Source organism: Brachyistius frenatus, unplaced genomic scaffold (genome assembly GCF_029030835.1).
Source record: "Brachyistius frenatus isolate BFR_SWC_R1_liver_20210118 unplaced genomic scaffold, ASM2903083v1 Contig_20, whole genome shotgun sequence".
Taxonomy (NCBI): Eukaryota; Metazoa; Chordata; class Actinopteri; family Embiotocidae; genus Brachyistius; species Brachyistius frenatus.
The window spans coordinates 2,234,158-2,240,157 of NW_027210619.1; the positions used below are offsets into that span (position 1 = coordinate 2,234,158).

The window sequence follows — 6,000 nt, forward strand, 5'->3', positions numbered from 1 at the left end:
TTCTGGGTCTCCAGTTAAATCAATTGTCAAGAAGGTGTTCACACTGGTGTAACTGTAGGGCTTTTGAAGTCTGTTCACACGCCCAATTTACGAAGAAAGAGTCAGTAGTGGCACTAATTATGACTAGTTTCCAGTGAGAGAAAGGTTTTTCCTTCTTCTTTTGTCTTGTTGTTTCTTTATTTTCAGTTTCAATAACACCTTTATTTGGGCAGCACAGTGGTGCAGTCGTTAGCACTGTCACCCCACAGCGAAAAGGTTCCAGGTTCAATTCTGGGCCTTTCTATGCAGAGTTTTGCATGTTCTCCCTGCGTGGGTTCTCTCCGGGTACTCCGGCTTCCTCTCACCATCCAAAAACATGCATCTCAGGTTAATTGGTGATTCTAGAAAATAATTGCCGTTAGTTGTGAATGATAGCGTGAATGGTCTTTGTTTCCGTCTGTCTCTATGTGTTGGCCCTGTGATGGACTGGCGACCTGTCCAGGGTGAACCCTGCCTTCGCCCCAAAGTGAGCTGGGATAGGCTCCAGCCCCCCGTGACCCTATTCAGGATAAAGCGGGTATAGATAATGGATGGAACACCTTTATTCACAGAAAGACATATTTTGTGTCCTCAAGATAAAAATCCAATATAAGATGACAATGAAAAAACAATTTTAAGTTAAAGATTGTTGTCTTGGACATCAGGATGTGTTTATTTCTTTGAAATAACACTGAATATATAGTGTGTACAGCAGGGTAGGACTGAGAATAGTCAGACACAGAGGTCAGCTGTGAAGCACATTAACTGACTGATTGATTGAATAAAACATGCAGAACTGTCAAGAGTGAATCTTCCTACATACTGTATGTGTTTACTGTGAAGTCTCTCCAGATTTTGTGATTTCAAATTCCTCAGATAAACTGAAAGATGAAGCGTTATTATATGGGCTGGGAAGCTTCTTCATCTTCCTGCGTGATAAAAAGCAGCCCTCACATTCACTTCAAAGAAGTCAACAGGTGCAGCAGGGCAGCCAACCCAGGGTAGTGTACCAAAGAAGGTGAACCAGGCCCTATTTTTGCTGCAATGCAATGTGACATCAATTGGCTGGAAAGTGCTCAGGCCAATCACACACACACAAACACATATTACCTGTGGATTGTCTTACTACTTTGTACTTGTACTGTTTACTTAGCAATTGTGGCAATGAAATATAAAAGCATTGCATCATTGTGCTGTGTTTTGGGGTCTGAAAAGACTGTAACCTTAAACAACGTGCCACCAGCCGTGCTACCAGCTCACTGAATTATCTGTAAAATGTGCTGTCACAAAGCTGTTTATCTCAGCGCATTAAAAGAGGATGATATCTGTTGGAAACTTCAGATAAAGCTAATGTGAGGTTTCAGTAGTCTTGGACAGTTTTCTGGTCTGGTTGTAGTGTGAGGTCGTTAAAATAACACAAAGAGGGAATTTCCTCCTAAAAAGTCTGTAACGCTGGAAGATGCGCTTCATTTGACCACATTAGCTGTGGCTGAACTTTGGCTTTCATTTTTGCAAAGCATAAAAACTATGGATTTTATTCCCTTTTTCAAACTGAAACTCCTCATGTCCGGTACATTTTCAGTATCCTGTAACTCTTTGAAATGTTTATATGGGCATCATGCTTTACGACAGAGTTGGAAAACAGGATCCTGTCCTGTAACTGCTGTCACCCCTCACCCCTTCATTGTGCTTTCTTTTGACCTATTTGTTGATCTGATGACTCACCTTCCTCTTGGCAGCTTTCGTCACGGAGGTCGTGACCACCACGAAGCCCCACAGCACATAGAGCCTGCAGGGATGAAGAGCAGAGTGTGAAACAAGTGGCAGACACACGGGATTTGAAATATTAGCAGGTTGAATGATTTCTTTTATAGAGCACATAATTGTTCCAACTAAAATCGCTGCTGTATGAGATTCAAACTTAGAGACTTTCATTATTCTCCGTCCCATGATCATCGACCTTTCTTGAACTTTTCCCTCGACTGTACATTTATTTAGAAAAGTGTTAGACGTGTTGAGTGAACATCCTATCAAATGTTCCAGTGACCGAAGTGTACTTTAGCAACCAATTATACCACTTTCTTTCCCACTACAGGTGGCAAGTGGGCTCAAAGGGGGTGGTGAACAAAAGTTTCTTTTTCCCTTCAAAGTTCACGGGCAAACATCTCAATCAATCTGGGAAAGCCTGGGAGCCACTAACAAACTAATGGGTTTAAACAGCACGCACGTTTTCCCTCCGCATGCCTCTCTCTGGGACTGTACACACCCTGAGGATGTGGATTTAACACGCAACAAATCAACCACACCGCAGGCGCATTCAGGCACAACATCCAAAATCATCTTGTACTGTGAGAAACTTTTGATTTGAGGACTGATGTATAAAGAGGTGGATGGTGTGGGGTCCTTAAATTTGGCATGGAACTACTTTAGCAATCACGTTGACTTACTCAAGACTGAGCTGAGCAAAAGCTGTTGATCTAAAAAGGAATTTCATCCATTATGGGAAAAAAAAAAGTTTCCTGAGATGAAAAATGTCAGATAAATGAACCTGTTTCAGCAGAAAGTCAGTCTGTTTGTAATTATCGCATCAACCCCCGTAAAACAGAGACAAGTGTATCCTGTGAACAAGTGGAACACCATCTTCCCATCTGCCAAGAAAACAGCCCGAACATGATGCTCAACGACCTGCTAAGATGGACATTTCAGCGCTCACCACGAGAACCAAACCATCATTGCAATCACCAGTCCGCAAGCCACATGTAGTCAGAGTAATTGGTCCCTTTTTCCCAGTGTGGTGCACCGCCGCGGTCTCTGGAAACTTCCCCACACCAGACTACACAATTACCCCGAAAAACACAGACAAAGGTTCCGCACAGTCCGACACAACAGAGCCGCTCAGGCCGAAGTAACGACCCCCTACCCGAGTCCACGTTTCCCTGGCCGCTACAGTGGCACATTGTAGAATAAACTCAGAGCCACGGGGACAAGGAAAGAGAGAGGGAGAGGCTTAGATGAGGGGGAAAACTCAAAGAAATCGGCCCTGAGGAGAAACGCTAACCCAAACCCAGATGTCGTCGGGTAAATTCATATGATATATCCTGCGCGGCGCCTAGTGCGCAACAAGGCGGCATCGTGCGTAAAACCAAAAACTTAACCACAAAGCAAAACAACTTTTTAAAAATCTCTTCCACGGTCAACATAAACACGCTGCCCGCTCAAAGGAGGATGCAAAAAGAACCCCATGTGGTGCTGTGTACGAGCAGGCTGAGAGAGGCAGCAGGGTGCAGCTGTAGGAGTCAAAGTTTTACCTGAAAAGTAAGCCGAGCCGCATGCTCCAAGAGTCTCGCGCACAGTTCCGAGTCCGCCAACCGATATTGATTATCAGTCCAGTTTGGTGGTACGTTCCGGTGCGTGCAGACCTGAAAGTAATGTGGTGAAGTCCTGCGAGGGATTCCTCTGCTCTTTCTCTGTCTGTCCCCTTCCTCCTGTCACAGTCACTCCCCGTGATTTCTGGAGAGTGGGAAGGGTTCCGTTTTTTTCTCTCTTTCAGTCCCGTTCACTCGACAACTTTTTTGGGGGTCCTTATTATAAACCGGTGTGACGCCTGGCAGCCAGGAGGTCAAGGGGAGAAAGGGAGAGAGAAAGGAGACACAAAATGGACAGATTACACAATTCTCTCTAACTCTTTCACACGCATACACTCTCTCTCTCTCTCTTTCTCTCTCTCTCTCTCTCTCTCTCTCTCTCTCTCTCTCTCTCTCTCTCACACACACACACACACACACACACACACACACACACACACACACACACACACACACACACACAGAGACACTATGGGCCCTGACTAAGCTATAATAACTCTCAGAGCCGCTTTCTTAGTTGCACAATCCAACATAAGAATGCTCCATTGTACTTGGTCACACTGATCAGTAGTAATGATCTACTCATTGTCAGAAGCAGCCCTGAGCTGGCAGCATCTGCAGCACCAACACTTTGCTGGGGAAGTACAAAGCATTATGAGCTTACTATTGTGCCAATACAAACACTCAGTTCTGTAACAAAGTTGCCGACACCAGTTCAAAGTGGAAAATGATTTTTCTTTCATAGTGCATGGATGAAATGAAGCTGTTGACTTTACTGGCAGGAGATATTTTTACATGATACAGACATGCCTGTTTTCTCGCAAACGTTTAATCACATTTAAACACCAGACACCAGACATGCTTCAACTATTTGGTGCGCAGATAAGTGCTCTCGAGGGACATGCCACTTCTGAGTACAAATTAGGACTCTGTGTATGTATATATGTATGCGTGTGTGTGTGTGTGTGTGTGTGTGTGTGTGTGCGTGTGCGTGTGTGTGTGTGTGTGCGTGCGTGCGTGCGTGTGTGTGTGTGTGTGTGTGTGTGTGTGTGTGGGGGGGGGGGTGCACTTGTTTTGGCCTAAAGCAGATGTGGAGAGTGGCTGATGCCGACTTGTTTACATGTTATTTATCTGCTTGGAATCCACAAACCTTTCTAGCCATTTGGTACAACTTTCTAAAACAGAAGAAAGAGCCTTCAGAAGGCAGAAAGGGGTAAAGAGCGACACAGAGGTGGAAAAAAAATTAAAGCTTCTCTGTTGGCATTTTGACTTCACTACATTTTTCAGGAGGCTGATAAAGTAAGAGCCTCTCTTGTGATGTTTTAAAGTATTAAAACTTCACTTTTATCTATGTTTAAAGAAAGATCCTTTAGAAAACTGTGTTCAGGAAATGTACAGAATGCATACAAACAAAGCTCACTTAAAAATATCTTTAGCTGCACAAATAGGGCCTGGTATTCGTCCTCAATCCATTGAGGCTGACAGTTTCAATAGCATTACGAAGAGAAATGGATTTTTCTAATCTACAATACAGATTTAAGAGCATTGGTTGTTAAACATAGGAAACAATCTTGAGCATGCATAATGAAAAACTGTCAAAGGTGTTTAAAGTTGCATTTAAGTCAGGATGAAAAAGGACTACTTTCTCTTTCTTCTGATAATAATATGTAATTAGACATATCATGTGTGCTGTATTCTGGATCTGGTTTACATTCATTTCAGGTAACTTTAAGTCCCTCAAGGGCTGCATGACACATTAATAGAAAACATGATCATCTTCATCACGAAGAGACTCGAGCGCTCAGATGACGTAAAGAGTAAAGACAAGAGAAGAGGAGGATGTGAATGAGAGGACAGCAAGAGGAAACAGAAGTAAGGCAAAGGATGAACTGTATCACTGATTATTATTATTATTACACTCAATACATGAGCATGTTTACGATGCATCTTCTGGAGATCAGGGCTCAAAACACAAACATCACAGCGCCTCTTAAGCTTGTAAGAAATTAACTTGCTCAAGGACATTTCTGAACTTCATTAACATTTCTCCCCACAGCGTGGAGAGGCGACATGGTGGAAAAGTGAGAGAGAGACCGTCAAGGGGAAAAGGAGGGCGTGTAAGTGGTGAGTTACGATCGAACACGTATTAACACACACCCAGGGCCAGGCTGCTGCTTTTCTTGGACCGGCATCCTACGACATAGACGCAGCGATGGTGATGGAGATTAGCGACTTCAAAGCCCACAGAGAGCCAACAATTGAAGACTTAACCACATTACGGAGAGAGCTTAAGATCTGATCTGTCAAAATTACAAAAATGTGCATGTAAAAGGCGTGCAAAGAATGAGGAGGGCGGATTCCAGAGGGTAAATACACACAGACACATATGCAGTAGCTGAGGATATGTTTGTGTGTGTTGTGTGCGTGAATAGTGAAATGGATATCTCTGTACTTCTAAGCACCATGTCTATCAGTAACTACAATTAGCTAGAGGTCATTGCCATGGCCACCAGTGGTCCGTGACCACTTATAGCCCTCTGCTCCTTTCCTCCCTCCCCGTTTCCCCTCTATCTCTCTCTCTTTCTTCTCCCTCTTTACCTATCTCTCTTTCTCTAGA

The 6,000-nt window shown here is 43.7% G+C and overlaps 1 protein-coding gene across 1 annotated transcript in view; it reads right to left on the bottom strand.

Moving 5' to 3' along the window:
• The window catches only part of adamtsl4 (ADAMTS-like 4), a 36,284-nt gene extending 32,592 nt beyond the window's left edge, over nucleotides 1-3,692 (bottom strand). The window contains exons 1-2 of the mRNA XM_069695872.1: nucleotides 3,327-3,692; nucleotides 1,744-1,807 (exon numbers count right to left, since the gene is read on the bottom strand). Coding sequence (XP_069551973.1) covers nucleotides 1,744-1,807; nucleotides 3,327-3,349 — 87 coding nt within the window. The 5' untranslated portion in view covers nucleotides 3,350-3,692. The remainder of the gene's footprint in view (nucleotides 1-1,743; nucleotides 1,808-3,326) is intronic.
• Between the last annotated feature and the right edge of the window lie 2,308 nt (nucleotides 3,693-6,000).